Genomic DNA, 20314 nt, shown 5'->3' with positions numbered 1-20314 from the left:
CCTGCCACTTCAGTAATCAATTGTTGGTGTGGAAACAAACATGTGTCAGGCTTATTAGAGTTCATGGGCAGAAACGATATGACAGTCACGTACGGTAAATTAACATTTTGTGGACGTAATGTGATAAAGATTTTTTTTTTTTTCAGCCTGGAAATTAATCTAATATCTTAAAACCAAACATTGTAGAGAAGGCACACATGCTATTTTCTCCAGTGACAGCATGGTAAATAGACCAGAATGCAATGCAACACACAGAGCACTTTACATTTTGAGTGAAAAATATGACGGTGTTTTTTTTGGGACTGTTGCAATGCTATCATCGCTGCTGTCGCTCTCTCCACCCAGAAAAACACAAAAACAAATGCGTTCCTGCAAGTTCATGCCTGTTCTCTGGTGATTGCTGCTGAGCAATCAGCTGGAACACCAGGCAGATATTAGCATGTTGTTCCCAACACCTCCTCCTTCTCTTACCTGCATCAACATGACGGTAGTAGGCAATGCGAGCCAAACTCCTGGGAGAGGTCACCTCAACCATTCCTTGTTCATGACTCATTTAATAAGCCATTCTTGGCCACAATGCGTTCGTTACGAGGAAGAACACATTGTTAACAATGAGGAAAATTAGGTCTGTCTTTCTTTCTCTCTCTCTCTCTCTCTCGCACTTGGTCTATGTCTTGCTTCATCGCTCTCCCTTGATTTTCCGTTTGCTGCATTCCACACCTTAGGAAGGGTTGTACCTGGCACGTTAACGCGGAGAGGCACGAAATTCCTTCACACATATACTTACACACACACACTCACTCACTTGTGACACACAGGCTTGGCACGTCAGGTTGTGGAAAGAGAAAACAAATCACCCCACTGACCGTGGGACTGAATGTCGCACTGTGACTTATATGGACAACCCAACACACACACACACACACACACACACACACACCCGTGTGCACTCAAACACTACAGTTCCTAATCCATTCAATCAAAAGGTGGAGAGTCAGCTTTATTTGCCTTAGTGTACTGCATAGAGTAGGGCCTCCTATAGCAATTGTGCAAGAGTAATGCTGCCATACTTGTTTGTGACAACCCTAAGAAAAGTGTCTGCATTATAACTTTGAAAATACAGCGAGTGCACTGGAGTGCATTGGGTACAACGTTTCATCAACTATTCGGCGCATAGAGGGCATATAAAGTGATGAAAAGACAGAAAGGCTCTCACGTTTTCTTTGGCTGAAGGATAATAGTTACCTACACCGTCTGGCACCAACAATTTAAATCACCTTTATTAGTCTCCTCCCGTGTTGACAACAGAAGAACAGGCCTCTTGTTGACCAGAGTCGCCAGAAAACCAGTGAGTTGGGACTGAGAAGATTTCAGCCGAAACTGAGACCACTCTACTGTAACCAGACAGAGAGCCCCTGTATTCACACACACAATACGCAACACAATGTAATGGTGTGTGTGTGTGTGTGTGTGTGGGAGGACCCAGGTACGAGGCATTCAACTTTATCTTCCAACAAAAGATGGGGAATCTCTGTCAAACTCAAGCAGATTATTCTGTGTAATATAGTTACACACAATACATGTGGAACGCACAAGTTCTGAAAGCTCCCAGGTTAGGCAAATCTTTTAACTCTGCATCTATAAAAAAAAAAAGGTAATTGGTATCTCCGCCCCAGTGTGGGAACGGTTACATAATATAGTTAACAGCTGCAATACAAACACTGTACTGGTGAATGAATGCGGGGAGGAGCAAGCCTGCACCAATCTCTATCTACATCTCCAGCATCCACGGAGATCGGCATCGAGTTTGGAGTTTGCAAGGAACCGAAGATAAACCAAAAGGTGAGAGCATGAGGCAAACATGCTGTGTGCTTTAGTGCACCCGTCTATGGGGGAATTTCTGGACCCCTGTCAAAAGGTAAACAGTGATAAAACATTGTTTTCAGAGATATAACTTTAACCCAAATTTCATCTTCATTTTGCCTGAAACTCACTGTCCAGACTGCTTTCTTACATTCATTATTTCCACATGGTCTGCAATTAATTAGAAGTTGGTTATGCATTCATTTTTATTTATTGCGTGGCAACCCTACTTTTCGCTTATTAGAGAGCCTGTAGGCATGGCTGCGTTTTAATTTGTAATCAAGTTAGGTTGCAAAGTTAATAATAAGCATTTTCCTCATACTCATTAATTCCGCATCAAATTAGTTTTCTGCAATACGATTAGCTTTTTTTTCTCCGGAGTACACAGGATTATTTGTTTAGAAATTGTTTTTCTCGTGGCTGTTATGTATTTAACTCCAAATAAAACGCTGCTTATATAGGTTGTAGTTCTGGCAAACACTGAATCCGATTATGGCACACATCTGTTTTATACACAGTGTATTTGAGGGAGCAGGACCCAGAGTAACAGAGGATGCTGCGCTCATTCGATATCCTCTGATATGAAATTAAATGGGGTTACACAACACCACTACAGCATCTCTGTTGTCAGGATGGAGGAAACGCTGCAGGCAGACCAGATGGATGTAAAGATGTAACTGACAAAATCCAGCCCAAGTAAAGGCATAAATAAACTTCAAAAGAACTCTGTATAAACATGTAGTGGAGAGATAAAGCATTACACCAGAGTTAAAAGGAAGCAGCAAAGGCTTCTCCCATTAGAGATAATTACAACAGTAAAGACAGGAGATGGGGACAGGGATATGCCTAGAAATAGCAGGGGAGTCCCACTAGAGCATCCGTGGCTTTAAACAGAAGCTGACTGGGGAGATAAAGTAAGAACTCGGCCTCTGGCCTCCACACAGAGGGGTCATATGAGGGTAGAGAGAATGTGTTACATTTTAATATGTTTTTATCTTGACTCCACAGCCCAGGCCTGTTTTGAAAGTCAAACTGCCTCCTCACTAACATTTATTTTTCCCCAATCAACACTTGATGAAGGCACTTGCAAATGACAAGGTAGTACAAATGTAAACCATATACTTTGGTGTTTCATGCTTACCTCTTTGCTTAAGATTAAACTTATTATTTTTTTCTTTTTTACAAAATGTACCAACACACTGGCAACAAGGAACAAGGAAGGTAGATAATAATAAGAATACATATGAAACAAAATTGGATTCATACTCTCTAAGCTAAACAATAAATCTGGTTTGAATTGATCTTCATATGAGTAATTAAATCCCTCCATACGAAAAATTAAATTATTAAAAAAACTATTAAAAACTAGAATATTATTATTATTATTTATGTTATTATCATGATTTTTTCCCTTAGAATTTATTTACATATTCACCTATGGTTTCTCTGTAATGTGCACGTTATTTTTTCAAGAAAGTAGCTTGTTAAACTCTAGTCCCTTTTACAAACAATTAGCAACTTTAAGAGTCTATTTATTGTACAGACCCATATCATAGTGGCGTATTAAAGGAGTTAATAGTTGATATAATGTCTCAGACAGCACACGAACAGCACAGGTGATGTCTTCCTCCATTCATTTAAGTGTTACAGTGAGACGTTGTTCTGCTCTCAGGGATCCGTCAGCCACTTCCTGATACACCTGTTTGTCAGGTAGGACTGTCCGCCCGCACAGTCTGCACAGGCGCCACGGAGAAACTGAGTCATGACCAAACAGATAATGGACGGAGTTTTTCCAAAGCTTTGACGCAACTTGGGACTTTCTTATCGTCATGCGAGTGAACCCGTTTCCACAACTTAAAATGCGTCGACCCCGCCGATGGACCGGCTCTCTGAACGTCGTGTTGCTGCTGTATCTTGTCGTCTCTCTCGGTGAGTAAAACAGGCCGCAGCTCCGCTGTATCGCGTCTCTTGTGTGTTTCAACACAACCGGAGCGAAACTCCCGTCTAACACTGAATGTTTGTCCCGGGACGTACACGCTACTAACCGGGGCGGGTTTTGAATTCCCTGTCACATGAGCTAACATTTAATTGTCCCACGTTTAATTTCGATGCCAACATGACAACAACAGTTGAGCTACAGCTCAGTAAACACTATCAAACTCCACGAACAGACTGCCCCGTGTTTTGTTGTGGTTTGCGCAATAAACTTCTGTTTTAGCCGAATGCCACCCCAGACATATTTAAAGTCATACATGTTGGTCAGTTACTGATTTTAATTAGTTTTAACAAGTCAAAGAACCCCGTTTCAATATATTAAACCTTAAGCGGCCTCTGAGGGGCTACAGGAGCAGGTCAGTGTGAGAGAACATGCTCAGAGGGATCCTGACAACAGGTATGCGGTGAGTTAAGAGCGCTGTCTTCTTGCCAATTGCTTTACAAACATGGCTCTGAGCTGTGGGCAGCTGTTTAACTCGCTCTGAAATCCATCTGATCTGTTTTTTTTTTTTTTAAGTAATAAAAATGCAGTAATGGCTGCTGTGTGTCTTGGTCAGAGCACAGGGCTGCATTAAAAAAAGAAAATGTTGCTGCAGATTAGTATCATTATGGTTTGTCTTTATTTGATTACACTTGTCGTTTGGGGGACATTGTCTGCCAGTATATACACATGTAGATAATATCTTCCTTCTCACCTTTTTAATTGTTATGTTCTTCCTCTCTTAAATGTTCTGAACATTCAGCTTGTAGAAACTGTCGACATCACCGCTGATGAGCTGCCAGCTTCTCGGTCCCACCACTAATTACTAGATTGACACAATCACGTCTTGAAGTTCAAGAGCGGTTTCGGGCTTTCAAGGCCCTTCTGCTTGGTTTTCCACTTTTACAGAAGAGATAGCTTTGTTCATGTTGTTGTTGTCAGTGTTGTGGTCAGTGTGAGATGGGATGCGTCAGAACTCATAGTCTCGTCATCATTGGAGGAAACAAAGAGGTTTGAGGCCTGCGCTTTGAAATGGACTGTTTTCATCTATGTCCAAATAGCCACAAATGTGTATTAATGTCACACATGGGGTGTTGACATTGCAAATATAACCAGTTTTCTATGTTAACAGTAAATAGCCAGGAGGGACAATAACACATTTTGACGGTACTTTTTGTTTTTAGCCACGCTGGCAATGTCAGTCCACCACTGGGGTCCAGACTGACATACTTTAACTATCGGATTAATTGCTGTAAAATAGCTAAAGATATTAAAGGCCCCAAGAGGATGAATCCTAATGACTTTGGTGATCCTCCAGCTTTTCCTCTAGCGTGACCAGCAGGTCACAGCTTTCATTTATTCAAGGAAATAGCTTCATATCTTCCAGTTGGATTGGTATAATAGTATAACAGATATTCTGTGTGTGGAGGAAAAGGCTGGTGCATTGATCTTGGGTCAGTTTGTTGGTTGTGGACATATTGTCCTACACCAGCTGTCCTGGCATGCTTGGCTTCTACACCTCTCTTGAGTTATGGAAATCAACTGAATCCAGGATTTATTAAGAAAAGCGGCTTCATAATGACTCAATGTAATACAATACTGTAAAGTTCTCTCTTTTAAAACGCTGTCAGTGTTCAGCTCTTGTTCATGGGTACAGCCGAGGAAGCCCCTCAAGTATAATTTGTTGCAAACATTGCTCTGGCCGGCCTCCCTTTTGCATACTGAATAACAATGAAAAATCTGACATCGGGGTCAAAGCTTTATATGCACGCTGAAGACAGATGTGTAGCAATCGGATACAACGAGAGAGGCTGGTGAGGAACTTGTGTGAGAATTCCTTCAGTGTTTATCTGAAAGGAATTTGCTGCGCTGACACTTTCATGTCACCGCAATGCGGGCATGTATGTGCTGTCAGGTTAGTTTAGTCACTAACTCACAGTAATTGAGTAAAATGTCTCACTCCCAATGTGTCCTCCTTTCTCTTTGTCCATGAAGGAAAAGGAGATCACCCAAACATGTAAATCTGCTCATCTCACCTTTTTCCTTCTCATCCTTTGTCGCTCTAACGTCATCTTTTTTGTACACTCCTTCTCTCCTCCGATTTCCCCCCCTCAGCCCCGTCCCTAGTCTCCTCCATCATAGTGAACACCCCGGCGGAGCTCCATGCATCTAAAGGGGACGCCGTCACGTTGTCCTGCACTTTTACTTCCACCAGCAGGCCGACCAGTAAGATGACGGTGGACTGGTCCTACAGGCCCCAGAGTGGAGGGGCTCCACTGACGGTGAGTAGACCTCTATCAGAACAACTGTGAACACAAATAAATACTTCTGTGGCCGCACTGGATTACAGTACTGTATCAATAAGAGCTGAAACGATTAGTCGATCATGACGATAATCAGGCGTTTAAAAATCACTGCTTCCAGCCTGTAACATATTTGCTAGTTTTCTTTGCACACTATGGAAATACTTTGAATATTTATGATTTGTTGCCTGACAAAACCAGTAATTTGCAGACGTCCCTTTGTGCTTCTGCCATTCCTTTTTTGTATCTGTCAGAGTTGCATAACATGATTTAAAAACAGGACAAAATCCCCCTCCTAATATATATTCAACAATTAAAACTAGTTGCTGCCTCGATTTAGTTTTAACTGCGATAATGTTTACTGAACTGAAGTTATTTCCATTTATTTTGTAAGATTGCTCAGGTATGTGACCTCCATGGCTCCCTCTGTACAAACATGACTTGTTTGAATATCTGGCTGCTTTATTTGCATTCTTGGCCCAGCCTGACTCATGATTCCTGAACCCTCAGGAGCACATGCAGCCTGAAGCAGACTCCTCAGTCTGACGTGTGTACCAATCAGCTTTATTTATTAACATCACTGTCGAGCTAATGTCCAGGTTTATGCCCATTCACATTCCACAGCCCAGCCTTTATGTCTTCCGGAGGCCTCCCCCCCCCCCCCCCCCCCCCCCCCCCCGGGAAACCCCGGCTGGTCAGCTCCCATAATACCCCTCTTCCTATGTGGTGATCTCGTGGTCTCGTTCGAAGTGCCTTCAGATGTTTCCTTCTCAACCCATAACTGCACTCAGTCCTCTAACCCCGCACAGTCCGGGTCCAGTTTCAGCGATCAAGCCACTAAAAATCCACCACATAATTTAAGAAGTTCCATTTGTATTTGAAGATAGCCATCGAGTGTGGTATTATGTAATTGCATTTGGACCATGGGAATCCATAGTGTGGTGGCTGCAACCCTATATGCTCTCATTTCCTATAGGAGCACTCAGGAGTTAAGTGGAGGCTAATGTTTTGTGGCTGCGCTGTTATGGAGTGCTGTTGGTTTAGTCATTAAGATGCAGTTGTTTGGCGTGTAGAGGGAGGAGAAGAGGAAGGGCTTGGTACACATTATGAGGGTGTTTAGAGTGCGTGTGCATGTCAGTCAGCAGATTGCGTGGTATTACTCCACAAAACTGGTATTAGTAGGAAAGGTGTGCCGGCTGCTGCCTAAAGGAAACGCCGCAGCAGTGCCCGTGCGTCCTTCAAGCCCCAGTACTAGATTGTTCTCTTTATCACAAATTAAATAAGTGTGGCAGTTTCTTAATACGGCCCAAAGATGGAACCAAGTATGGACGTTTTTTCTTTTTTTTTTCTTTCTGGTTCTAAGCCTTCATTTACTTTCCATCCAATTTCATTAACGGTTCTGGCAGGTTGGTTGGCCTGTGTGTCCCCAGTCGTATATCACACTGGGTAAGACCATGAATAAGCATGTGAAAAGCGCCGTCAGAAAATAAGGGTTTTTTTTTTCCACCCGAAGCTTTCGTATCAATCTGAATTGCTGCAGTGCTTCAGTGACTTGCATAATTACCTCAGTCCTGATGAGCATTAATTTTTTAGATCGGAGCGAAGAAGCCGAATGTTCAGTCAAATATCAGCCGATGGTAATTGGAGGAGTTGGCAATTTAATTGAGCGGAATATGGTTAATAAATCAATTAAGACGATGAAAAATTCAGTTGGGCACCGTTTTAAAATGTGCCGAGTCATTGGAAGCTTCTGTCTGAATCATCATATGGATTTGTAGGATGTTTGCCCCCAGGTGAAAACAATCCAGAAGCCTTTGGCCGTGTTGGAGCATTTCTCATGACTTTAAAAGGAGCACTGGGTCTGATATTTGTTTCCAGACTGAACAGACTCTCACGTAGTCGGGGACTTCAGGCTGCGCTCGTGCAGGCCGAGCTTTGCCAAGTCCTCAAATGATCAGCCAGGCCTACGATCAGTGCCTCAGACAAATGCAGCGCCGTTGTAAAACCATAAAACCGTATCAGTGTCCCTGATTGTTTAGATTGATTCTGTGTTTGCGTTAGCTTTTTTTTTAATGCCTCAGTTTATTGAAAGGCCATACACAGTTATCTATGTTGACGTTACTCCTTGTGTGTAGACCTTCAGGCAGTAGTTCTACTCTCTTCACATACTGTACAATACCTAGAAGTACAAATGTTTTAGAACCCAGTGTGCCATGTGGAGACCGGATAATCCAAACACTGATTTGACACATTTTCAATAGGATGGAAGTTTATTTTTCCTCATATTTTCATGTATAGTACATTTCATATACATACACACTTTCCTGGTCTCGATATGCTCCGCTACTGTTTTTTGTAAAACATGTATTTCTCTTTATTTTCACATCTCTTATCTCCGTTTTATATTACCATTGACCGCCTGCTTTTATCTGCTCTGGCAAAGTGTTTCCACACTGTTGTTTGTAGTCGAGCATTGAGACGTACAGCCGTGTTTCTTTCTGCCTCTTGCTGCGAAGAAGCAGCAATACCTGTAAATCCGTCTGCGTTTACCTATAAGTTAATATAAGGGATTCATCAGCTGATTTCTATTGTGTGAAAAGCTTCTACTTCAGTTCATCAAATCCCTGCAGCCATCTGTAGCACGACAAACATATTGAGAAATCCGCAGCATCCGATTTGAGAAGCGGCGTGCCAGAGTGCAGTGCAATTATGCGCAGCATCCGCTGTACAAATGACACCAGGCTGCTACAGAGTAACCACACGCATCCGAATGGTGCATTATAACTCTTGTGAGAGACCTTGGACTACTGGAGCTCATTATTTACGTGCATCACAGCCGCCTTTCCATTCCTTTAGAGTACATAAATCTGCTGTTCATGTTTTATTCGTGAATACATTCAGAGGCAAATGCTGCAGTGTCACATTTTAAGATGTGTAGCCATTTACAGTGTGAAATACAGAAACATTATGACTGAAACAGCATCGTGTTGATGCGATCATATATACTGCTTCACCAAACTACTTTTAATTCTTTGCTTCAATCATCATTGCGCCATCTCGGGGGTTTTCAACCTTTAGTAACTTAAGGCCCACAAGCTCATTTGGATATATGAATAACTAGCTTTTTGAATTACCGAATTCTTTTATTTTTAATTTAATCTAACCGCTTGTCAGTACCTCCGCTGCCCTCTAGATGGCGCTCTGATGCCCACCAGTGGGTCCCGGCCCAGTGGTTGAGAACAGCTGCTTTAATTAACTGACACTCCACTCCATCTGCCTCATGATGCAGACTTGTGCCCCGTCCAGATAACAACATGCTTTCACGGAGACGGCCATGTTTCATTCGTTGAGCTCTTGTCGTCATGCACTGTGATTGGCACAGCTGTTTCAGAGCGATGAGAACAGTAATGTGATTGGCTGACCCCACCCTCTGGTTTAGATTCCTCTTCACTTTGTGCTGCTGCGCCTACATGGGTTAAAATAGCAGGTGTGCTCTGAAACACCCACACAGTAGGCAGGTAGCCCGTCCAATCGTTACATTTGGGACGATTGTAGTGATTGGACGGGCTAATTACAGTCCTGAGTCAGCCACTAAACCAGATTTTTTCCTTTTTAATCCATTGATTGCTTCCAGGATGGAATGACAATTTCAACAAAAATGTCAAATGTTTTTGAGGATTAACCCAACCTTTTTAAAGTAAGAATTTATTTTGTATTCCTGTTTTTATTTTTTATTTTTTACAAGAAATTCTACAACTTCAATAAAAAAAATGTATCCTGTCCAGATTTTTCATTCCTAAATGGATTAAATGGAGTGTTCAGCTCTACCTGAACCCTGGGTCAGTACCCCTTTCAAGTCTTTTCTCTTCCTTTGTCTCATGGTTTTCTTTCAGCTTTCATTAAAAATATGTATAGAAAGTAAACAAAAGCGTAGAGCAGCACACAAACATACAAATATCTAAGACCAATAGAGAAAAGATGAAAGCATATTTATTCAGAATCAACCTCTGTGTCTTCTTCCATCTCCACCGAATCACTTCTCACTTTTTGTGTTTATGTTTTTACCTTCAGTCTTGTTCCATTCAAGTCTCCGGGCATCATAAACACGTATTAAGCACAAACTCTACACTCTGAGTTTACTGTGTGTAAAAACATATATTGTAGTATCTCTACATTTCCATTCCCCCTTCTCTCCCCCCCCCCCCCCCCCCCCTCCACACACACACACACACACACACACACACACACACACACACACACACACACACACACACACACACACACACACACACTCACACAGCACACTCACACTCAGGATGTCATATGTTGTGGAGAGGTCTGGGTCAGCTTGGCGTGGGAGTAACGACGAGATGGAGTCTGCTCTTCAAAACACAGACTTATGTGGTAAATGTTAAACTAAATTCAGATTTGGAGATACCTGTAGTTCTGAATTTCTCTCTCTCTCAGCGAGACTCAGTGCTCACACATGCATGTTCTTGGCCTTGCGCTCGATCAGAATTTGATTCGTATTTCTTAGACCGAACAGGCATCGCTCTTCACTCTGCCATCGACAATATTGCCAAAAGAAAATGTCCCACCACCATCTGTCCTGCCACCTGTTGCGCAGACACTTTCCCTTAGGCAGAAAAATTACAAGTTAGATTTAGGAGTGATGATGATTCTTATTATATGCAGTCTGAAGAAGAGAACTGATCGTTGAGATACAGTTTACTAAGGTATTGCTTTCCAGATGAGACTGCTATTCATGTCTTAAGAGGATAAGAAATGCATAACGCATCACCGTTTTGTCATTTCTTCTTCCCTGAATCTTGCCTCTCCTGATGTGTTCGTCACTAAGGCCATCTACTTTGAGTTATCTCTCCTTCCTCCCAGCACCAAAAGACGGTGTTACAGCCTCGCCCACAGCACACTCTTATTTGACCACACCCATATGTGTCATGCAAATAAAATGTATATATATATTTTTTTCTCCCCTCTCCAGTTTTTCCACTTCTCCTCACGGGCGTTCCTCCCGCCTGACGGTCAGTTCGCGGGTCGCATCCAGTGGATGGGAGTCCCGGCGCGCGGCGAAGCTTCGATCTCTCTGATCAACGCCACGCTGAAGGATAACGGGACGTACACGTGCTCCGTCAGAAACCCCCCCGACGTCCACGGGTCGCCGACCTCGCACACGGTGCTCACTGTCACTCCTAAAGGTACGATGGTGCACATGCACGCATGCAAAAAGTGAACAAGCGGGGCCCCATTTCTTCACACTATGTCAGAATTCTTCATCTGCATATTTAACCTTTTTACATTTGGAGTTCCTCCAGTTGCGTTCACACTTGAACGCCTGTAACTTACCGGTAGTGAAATCTGGACTCTTATGATATGATCATATTTATCTTTCTCGACATGATATTAAATCATTATCGCTGCTTGACCTCATTTCACCTCAGGTGTCTGGATTTGGCTTTTTTTTTCTCGCTATAAATTGCATACTGTGTATATGAGGAGACAGGCCTGAGAGGAGGAAGTTTAACATTCACTTGCCAGCCTCATATTTTTAGATGGCAGCCTAATCCAAACATCTATTTGGTGTTTGTGTTAGCCTGTCATGATGTTAGCCATATTGGCTCATACGTCGTGGCCTCTGTATGCTTTCAGCAGACTGTAGATTAGAGGCAGGGATGTGGTGGAGGGTAACTCGCAGATCTAAATGTTTCTGACCTAAATAGATGATGGTTAAACTGAACTAAGATAAATGACAACAGGGGTTCTTTTTGTTCGGGTTAACGTAGATATAGCGTGTTCATTGATGAGCTTTGGAGTTGCTGTTTCCCTCTGGTTTAAGTGTTTATGCTAAGCTAACCGGCTCCTGCTTTCTCTCTCAAAAAAATGTATTTTCCCGAATGTTGAACTTTTCCTTTAGTAGTAGTTAAATAGTTTTGTCTTGTTTTGGTGGTTGTCATATTTCCGTTACTAAATTGGTGATTATTTAATGCTAACAAGATGCATGTAGAACTGCAGCATGTGCTGTATATGGTGTGCATGTCCAGTTGGTATGTGGAGGTAATGCGTGTGTTGGCGAGTACGGCGTGACGCGGTTGTCACAAACTCGCTTGTTAAAGTGTTACTAATGACCTCACATCGTCCCCCCCAGTGCCCAGCATTCGCTTCTCTGACGTCGCGGTCCTTCTGGCTTTCATCCTTCTCCCCTCCGCTATCATCACCCTCATTCTGATTGGACGGATGCTCTGTCCCAAGAAACAGCACGGCCAATCGAAGGCTTACAGATCGCCCATTGAGGTCACAGAGGGGTGAGTAGATTTATTCAACCAATCGCTGCTGTGGGTCTCCTGGGGGCAATGCTAGTCATCGCAGCCTTTGATGGTTATAAATGTGCATCTGCAATGCTAATTTGATGAAGGTTAAACAAGAATTTAAGGTTTGATTTCAGTCGGCCTGCTTGTTGTAGAAAGGCGCTGTGAATCAGTGAGGAGTCCAGCAATAAAAATCTGCAATTAGCTGATTTACTGGCAGGTTTTTAGTGGAGCAAGTTACTCCCTGTGGTTTGAAGTCACACGGGAGCTGTATTTGCTCTTTTGACTGATGTAATACCGGAATATAAATGTTAAACAAACCAGTGCTGCTCTGTAATGGATGTTTAACAGGTTGCATAAATAACATGGACAGGATTATTTGTGCAGCAACTCTAGCTCTCTTTAGGCCCAGCGTTTTTGTTTTTCATTATTTAAAAAAAAGTCTACTCATCACTATTCGTTTTTTGGGACCGCTCTGCAGCTACATCATTGCCTTTTCCGTACATATTGAGGTTCTCTAATCTGCAGCACTGCCAGCATCTCTTTTTCCATTAATTCTTTATTTGGAGTTCCCAAAACCACAGTGAGATGATCCTGTTACAAAATGCACTGAAGTAGAGTCTTACATCAGGACATTGTGATACATTCCTCAAAGAATAGTGGCAAACAGGCTTATTCTCTTTATTGCCAAGAGTTGGATGAGAAGATGGATACGACTCACGATGTGTGTGTGTGTACAGGTAACTACTGAGTATGTAGACAGTAGAGATGCACCGATCGACTGGCTACAGGTCGACATTTACACACATGTGCCTCATGATGGTTTTACATCGTGCACACAGCGGCACAGCCACACTTTTAGATGCAACATGTGAATTTTAGAGCTTTAGAGTGACTTGAAGGCGGAGTTTGTTAACCTCGAGCAGGGCCACGCTAGCTGTTTCCAGCCTTTATGCTAAGCTAAGTAACTAGCTGCTGCCTCCAACTTTAGGAAAGTTAATTAGCAAATGTCCCAACATGTTAGAATTGTGAGAATTGGATTAAGTCATTGTACTGGATTCAAGTAATTATTTAGTGTAAATCTGTGAAAATGACGAGCCGTAGCTTGATGTGTTTAGAGCAGATATGAAGTACAGTGTCAAAATGTAACAGGCAGGCCTTTTAATGGCACTTGTGAGTGTGATGATTGTCATTACTAACCATGTGTGCTGTCCATTCTGCATTCATCAGAGAGGAGTATGGCGTCCACCCAGCGGGGGCCAAAGCAAAGAGGGCCTCGTGCTGTGACCTATATATGATGGTACAGTTCAGAACGTTTCATTTTACTTCAACCCATAAATAACTTAATAAGACATGTCTGCCAGATCCATTTCACGTTAAATTTTACATGCCCTCGATGTCTGACAACAGGACTTCAGGGTTTATAAAATATTGATTTTTGTGTGTGTGTGTGTGTGTGTGTGTGTGTGTGTGTGTGTGAGAGTGAGAGAGTGAGTGAGAGTGTGTGTAGCTTTATCTGACTCTCTGGTTTTTCTGGTCCATCCAGGACTCGGAGGATGAAGACGGGTATTACGACCTAAAGAAGAGGCCTCCTGTGGATGACGGGTATGCTGAGTCTCAGTGCTAGAGAAACCCTGCTGGTTGGGAGCCGTAACTGCTTAAACCTGCTGGTGCCTCACAAGTGGGGAGGTACTGAATGCAAATGAATGCTGGATCCATGTCTTCTTTGCCACAGTCAACCACTGACCCGTTTACTTTTGGTGGTGACTCCTTTTGGAATAATAATTTCCTGAATTATACCGTTGACTACAAGGGCTTGAATCCTACATTTTAGAGCTTGTGGTCCTGATGAGATATTGTCTGTTTACTCCGTCTAGACGGGTGAGCAGCTAGTGTCATTGTGTCAGCTACCACCTGTACATGCGAACACAAACACACAAATGAGCACTATGTGTATTTTTATGTCTTGATGATTTATATGTGTCACTTTCTTATTGTGAAGGAGATGGATGCGTTTTTTTTTGTCTAATTTATTGCCTGTGTCAGAGTGTTTGTATGAAATCTGTCGATGCCTTTTGTTGAGCTGTACTGGAACATTTCTGTTATATTCTTAATATTTTGGACAGAAAACAAATGCTTTGATTTTGAGTCGGCTATGACAACATAGAACTGTTTATGCCATATGTTGTGTATACAGTATATTTCTATATTTTCAGTGTCTGTACGTTACTGTAGCGTGTCGTTATTTCAACATCGGCAGTCAATATGTGTGTGTGTCACCTTACTACTCAGTATGTCTGAGTTTGGATGCGGTGTTTCATGTATGAGATGATTTCATGTGATATAACAGGATTGAACCTTTGTTTTGGATGCACAGCTTTGCTTTAATTACATTATTATAATATTGTTTTGCCTAAATGAATAGTTAAGGATCAGATTCTTCTGGCTTTGTGATGGATGATCATGATTTTTTTTTATAATGGTTCTTCCAGCGAGTTAAATAAAGATACTTTGCTCATTAAATTGGTGCAACTCTGTTAGCGAACCGAGACCGTTTGTTGGTAAAAGCTTATACGACCACCATTTTCTCCCGTGCTCGCTCTTTGTTTGATCTTTTGCACTATTCATGAACGTTCTTAAATATTCCTTTTTAAAACTCATCGGGACCGGCTGGAGTCTCAGAGCGTCACTCTCACAATTGCGGCAGCAGCAGCATCTGCTTCATCTACGCCGTCGTGTGGCTCTCGAGTCATAAAAAGACCTAATAAAAAACCCTCCAATGAAACACACAGTAAACCATAAGTCCTCATTCTGTCTCATTTCTTTTCCATTCCTCATTCAGCTCCATTCATGCCCTCTAGGTTTTAATAATTCACACGCTGCTACGGTGAAACAATTATCATTCCTGCTTCATCTGAACTACCATGGCAACAGCTTACTCATGTCAGACGGGGGAAGAAAAATAAGATTTAAAATATTGAAGGAAGAAAAGATGCAGCCGACTGCCTTGGGCTCGATTTTCTCGGCAAACATTGGGGACGGGGTCATTCTGAAGGAATACAATAACACAGCGAAACACAATCGGTGGCGTTTACAGATTTACTTTCCATGCAGGTCTGCTCAACATTGCTTTTTCTAAATGTTCTATTAAGCCAGAATTTTTGTGTTTTATCAACTTAGATTCTCTCTTTGGGTTCAGCAGAGAGGAGGATCAGCGCTGTAGATTTACCTTATTTGTCCAAAAGTATTATTCCGGCTGTCTGGCTTCGTTATTACCGGGGGGGGGGGGCATCTTGGCATACAGGAAATGTTAGTGCAAATCTTAACGGTGAAATACAAAACTCTCCTAAACAGCAGCATCTCGAGGACGCCTGACCCACCGACGATGGCTGAACCTCAACCAGCTCCACCAGCTCCACCCCTGCCTCAGAAAGTGAATTGATTAGTGATGTCAACGTGTGCCTAATACCTCGGTAAGTAGATTAAATGACCAGTTTCACACATCTATTCGGTGCTTGAGTTTGACAGTTTCCTCAGGTAGTGAATCGGCGGTTACCGGTGTGTATCAATCTATTCCATAACACTGGTTTTATCTGCACTGTACTGCAGGTTGTCACCATACAATGTTAGTGATCATAATTATCCCTCTTTCTTTATGTCATTATGTGCCAAAGTGCGAAGAAGAAAGAAAACAAACGAGAAGAACTTTGGGGTAAAAACACTTTTTTTGCAAGACAGTCTACTTTCTCTTGAGTCAGCACATTGTGTCTTCGTGGAATAACACCTGTGTGACATTGTGTGAGTGCAGCTGGGTCGGCTGTAGACTCCCAGAAGTGGGACACCTGGTCCAATTTCATTTAATTACAGCTGGTGGGAAAAACCTTTGATTTCCATCCTCTGGGTCATTGCCCTCTGCTGTCTGGGATCATACTGAGACGAGAGAGGAACGACGGCTGGTGAGCAAGTTGTTTATGGCTAAACTAAATGTTCAAAACTAGACTACTGCTTCCTGGTGACTCAGTTAATGAGGTTTGAATATTAGTCGCCTGTTTTACGTACCGTGAACAATGTAGACTGGCCAAGGAGTCAAATACTTGATGCTCACATCTAGGATATTAAACATACATTTCACAGTAAAGGTGTATAAGAAATAAAGGTAGAAAAATGATCAATGGATGTATGGATCCATGACTATTTCACTTTAATTGACACATTTTGTTGTGTTCCTTGATTGGATGGCTAGTTGAGTATTTCAGTATAATTTCATGCGGTGGTTTCTGGATTTGGATTGAGTCACTTTGGGATTAGTACGCTACACAAATCCTAATTTGTTTGAAAATAAAGGAAAAGAAAACGTAGTAAGATAGTGGAGGTATAGAAGAAAAAAGTATGTCATTTGTGTGCATGTGTGTATACTTATGTTGTATGTTCTTTTACGCTGAACTGGTCAAGGATTCATCGTCATATTTAACCATCCGGGCATACAACGGCTTCATTGTGATTCTTCCTTTTTTGACATTTGGTCAAATCAAACTCCTGCTCACTGATCGTAAGTCGTAGTTCCTCTCCAATGATGCTCAAGAAAATCTACTCAGCAGTGACTCATCTTCTTACGTGTGACATTTTGACAACTTGCACTTATTGCTTCCCTCCCACCGTCATTGCTGTTTAGCCATAATATCACCAATTATGTATCACTTAGCGTTACCTTTCTGGTAATACCAGTGTTGAGTGGTGAACTTGTGGTCACAGTCTTGAGACGCCAGACAGAGCTTCCACTTCTGACTTTCAAAACCGATGCATACCGACTGTCCATCCCTGTATTTTGTGTTACATTTTCATTCCTCTCTTACAGATGTTTCTGTTTGATCTCTGCACTAATGAGCTGGTCCGCCTTCTTCGATGGGTAATATTTCATGGCTACGGCAGATCTGTGTTGTAGATCTTCTTTTGACATTTTTAAAAAGCTTTCTGTAGATGTGTGAGCCTGATGTAGATGTAGTTTGGGCTGCCTGAGTCTTTGTGTTAGTATCTTATATGTGTCCTCCTTTTATGTCAAAATGTGGATGAAATCACAGCATCACAACATCATAATCTTCATAACGGACAATTAATTGATTGTAATGGTTCTGGTACATTTCTTTTTAGCGCTCACTCTAATAGTTCAAGATCATTTGCAGTTATTAGATTGCATGTGAATCTCATTGTCTTTCACAGATACAGTGACCTTTCATGGTGCAAATGAGGAGCTTCATCACTGTCAGCTTGAAAGGACAGAGTGCATTGTGGCTGTACAATGCTCCGAAGAACAGCTTCTATTCAAAGGTACGCTAGGAAACACTTACATGTAAGAATAGGGTCTCATATATGCATAGGCACCTACTTTGAAACAAATGAAGAAGACAATGAGTAATGGGACCTTCAGTGTATTAATAGCAGGTCCTATTCTACAGGATGTTCCTTTGTTTACTGTAAGGAGACACACGTGTCGGACTGGTTGTGCAACACTTACAGTGTGCTTTATTTAAATATGAATAGTTTAGAAAAACTAGGACAGCTAACAGTGCTCCATGGGGAAGCAAACTCAAACAGACGGAAACAAAATAACCTGGGCTTAGTTGATGAGAGTTGAAATAGAGAAACGATAACACATTGTAAACTGGGTGTCCCACTTTTGAGAAATTCACTTTGAATAATAAACTACACTGTGTAGTCACTGAAAATGACATGTAATCAGCAGCTTACAGAGGAGCGTTCGCCAGAACGTACCTCCTGACTGCTTCTCGATACTGGCAGAACGGTGTGATATTATTGATCTCTGTGGGCTGCACAGCAGCCGATTCAGCAGCTTAACAGAACAATCAAATAACTGGACATAGATCAGCATACTGAGACGGTAAGATAAGGAGCTGCTACTTTAGGCCGGGGCAGTTTGCAGTCAACTGCTGGCCAACCTGCTGCAATTGCAGATGGATTGTTTTCAAAGACCTTCCCACACACTTCAGCTGTTACTTTAGCTATACCACCGCCCCGGCATCAGCTTGATTTGGCTCTTGGGGATTTAAGTGTTTGGATTTGCTTTGTTTTTTCCCCCAATCTTTGGTCAAGGATTGTGTTGCTGTATTCCTCTCTTAGAGGACTTCTTGTTCCCAGTCTGTGGATTTGATATGAAGTGATTTGCTATTTCATGTTTCAATGTTTTTCGTTTATGCAGCAAATAGAATTAGGTGCAATTGGATCAACATCTCTAAGTAAATAGAATAGAACAGCACAATACATAATTATATGCAGATGAGTGAAACATGAAGTGGCTCAGTAAGTATCCAAGTCCCTCAAACAGTTTATATAACCTGTCAAAAAAATGAAAATCGTGAAAATACCCACCGTAGTTAAAACCAGGGCTCAAGTTGTCATGTTCGAATTGATTTGTCTGATATTCAGATAAAATATTTAACTGAATATAATACAAGATGAAGAAAACCAGCAAATAATCACATTTAAAAGGCAGTACATTTTGGCTTTTTTTGCAACAAAAAAAAGACGGAAACAATTAACTGATTATTAAAATTGTTGCCATTTGTATCTCCTTAAAACTAATCAGTTAATTGACGAATCATTTCGGCTCTAATCTGGTGACCTGTTAAGGCCATAGCATATCATTCACATCATTTTTACTGTGTTTTTTTCTTGCCCATTTATTCAGGTTGTTCCTATTACCTGCTTGTAAATTTAAAGCTGTGAAGTGGGATCTCAGTCAACTTTATAAAAAGTCAGTTCAATCCCCTGAGCAGGACACTTATCTGCTAGTTATTCCAGTGAAATGACCCAGTAGGGGACTGTGAACTGTCAGCTGTACTAATGTGCATATCTGTATACAAGTAAAGCAGTGCCGAGCAACACCATGCATACTCTGCAGAATCCTGCATTATTACGGCGTCTGTGTCATACGGTCTACATGATGACACATGGTGATGATGTACTACAGCAAAGTAATGGAGCTAGATTTTCCTGCGCGGCAGCGGCGACCACCGGGAAGGCTGTGGCTCAGCGGTGCAGGTTAATGATTTCCCCTCAGTGAACTGGATGTGGAATAATCCTGTAAGAGGGAAGAATAGCGTAGCACAACCCCTCAGGACTCTTCCCCCCCCCCCCTCCTCTTCCTCCTCGTCCTCTTCTTCCCTCCATCCATCCATCCCTCTCTCTGTCTATCCTCCTGTACTCCATCCCCTCCCCTCCATCCTCGTTGTGTCTGTAGCATCTGCTGGTGCTCGCCACTGTCAGAGCGGGGGTGGGGACTTTTCTGTCACCACAGTGTGTGTGTGTGTGTGTGTGTGTGTGTGTGTGTGTGTATTATGAAATACAAATACAGAGTGTGGGTGTTTGCATGAGCATGCGCCTGCGAGCCTCACTGTACGGTAATGGTTATAAATGTTGTTGCGGGGATAATGCATGTGTTGTGCCCGCTCATTAAACCACACTCCGTGCAAATGTGGGCACAGAGGGAGGAAAGAAAGGGGGGGAGGGAGAGGGGAGAGGGGAAGAGGCAGTTTGCCTCTCCTGCCTTGTCTGCCACACCCTCCTACCTTCATCCCTTTCTCTCTCTCTCCATCTTTTTTTCTCTCTCTCTCTTTCTCTCTCACTCTCCTCCTCCTCTGCTCTTCTAGTCTATCTGCTGGTGTTTCCATGAGAACAGAGCGTGCTGGGTATGGGGGGGGGGGGTTGAGGTTGGTGGTGGTGAGGGTGACGTGTCCTAAGAGCACTGTGTGTGTGTGTGTGTGTGTGTGTGTGCGTGCGTCCGTCTGCATGCATGCGCCTTGCGAGCATCACTGCTCTCTTTCACACGTCTCTCC

At 42.4% G+C, this 20314-nt stretch overlaps 1 protein-coding gene across 1 annotated transcript; it reads left to right on the top strand.

Annotated features, from left to right (window-relative positions):
• Positions 1-3555: 3555 nt before the first annotated feature.
• On the top strand, positions 3556-15001 carry mpzl3 (myelin protein zero-like 3). Its single transcript, XM_079165782.1, has 6 exons — positions 3556-3792; positions 5954-6120; positions 11144-11357; positions 12305-12461; positions 13695-13764; positions 14011-15001. The coding sequence occupies exons 1-6, from the start codon at positions 3693-3695 to the stop codon at positions 14089-14091; spliced, it is 789 nt and encodes a 262-aa protein (XP_079021908.1). The 5' UTR covers positions 3556-3692; the 3' UTR covers positions 14092-15001.
• The last annotated feature ends 5313 nt before the right edge of the window (positions 15002-20314 follow it).

Source organism: Pholis gunnellus (assembly GCF_910591455.1).
Source record: "Pholis gunnellus genome assembly, chromosome: 9".
Classification (NCBI taxonomy): domain Eukaryota; kingdom Metazoa; phylum Chordata; class Actinopteri; order Perciformes; family Pholidae; genus Pholis; species Pholis gunnellus.
Note: the sequence above shows the minus strand (reverse complement) of the source record. Positions and strands in the feature narration are given on the sequence as shown.

Coding starts and splice junctions, on each gene's coding strand:
- mpzl3 (XM_079165782.1), top strand. CDS start 3,693: ATGCGAGTGAACCCGTTTCCACAACTTAAAATGCGTCGACCCCGCCGA. Junction 12,462..13,694: donor CCCATTGAGGTCACAGAGGG/GTGAGTAGATTT, acceptor TGCATTCATCAG/AGAGGAGTATGGCGTCCACC. Junction 13,765..14,010: donor GCTGTGACCTATATATGATG/GTACAGTTCAGA, acceptor TGGTCCATCCAG/GACTCGGAGGATGAAGACGG.